Raw genomic sequence first — 555 nt, 5'->3', positions numbered from 1 at the left:
TCTTGAGTGTATTTCTGGCAGTGAGCTGCTCCCGTGTTTATTTCGAGTCTGTATCACGCTGTTAGGGCCTGGGAGCTCTGACCAGCCATCCTACCTGTGCTCTCTCTCTCTGAGCAGTTGCCATGTCAACGACTGGAGACAAGATCTTGGATACGGCGCTTTCCAAGGTAGAGGATCTTTTCTTCCTCTACACAAGAAGTAATTGTACTTGATGATGTATTTGCAGATGTTCGTTTTGTGATTCACATTTGTATCACGCTGTTAGGGCCTGGGAGCTCTGACCAGCCATCCTACCTGTGCTCTCTCTCTCTGAGCAGTTGCCATGTCAACGACTGGAGACAAGATCTTGGATACGGCGCTTTCCAAGGTAGAGGATCTTTTCTTCCTCTACACAAGAAGTAATTGTACTTGATGATGTATTTGCAGATGTTCGTTTTGTGATTCACATTCCTTCATTTATGTATAGATCGGGGAGAAGAGCCTCTTCACCAAAGAGCTGGAAAATGCCCTTGAAAGAAATGAGTACGAGCTCCTTGTTTTCTCTTCTTCCTCTGG

The 555-nt window shown here is 45.8% G+C and overlaps 1 protein-coding gene across 1 annotated transcript in view; it reads left to right on the top strand.

Annotated features, from left to right (window-relative positions):
• HMBS (hydroxymethylbilane synthase) overlaps positions 1-555 on the top strand; it is a 6,696-nt gene that overhangs the window by 642 nt on the left and 5,499 nt on the right. The window contains exons 2-3 of the mRNA XM_010138696.1: positions 118-167; positions 467-522. Coding sequence (XP_010136998.1) covers positions 118-167; positions 467-522 — 106 coding nt within the window. The remainder of the gene's footprint in view (positions 1-117; positions 168-466; positions 523-555) is intronic.

The sequence above is a fragment of the Buceros rhinoceros genome, unplaced genomic scaffold (assembly GCF_000710305.1).
Source record: "Buceros rhinoceros silvestris isolate BGI_N320 unplaced genomic scaffold, ASM71030v1 scaffold41916, whole genome shotgun sequence".
In the NCBI taxonomy this organism is placed as follows: Eukaryota; Metazoa; Chordata; class Aves; order Bucerotiformes; family Bucerotidae; genus Buceros; species Buceros rhinoceros.
This window is presented reverse-complemented; position numbering and strand designations above follow the sequence as displayed.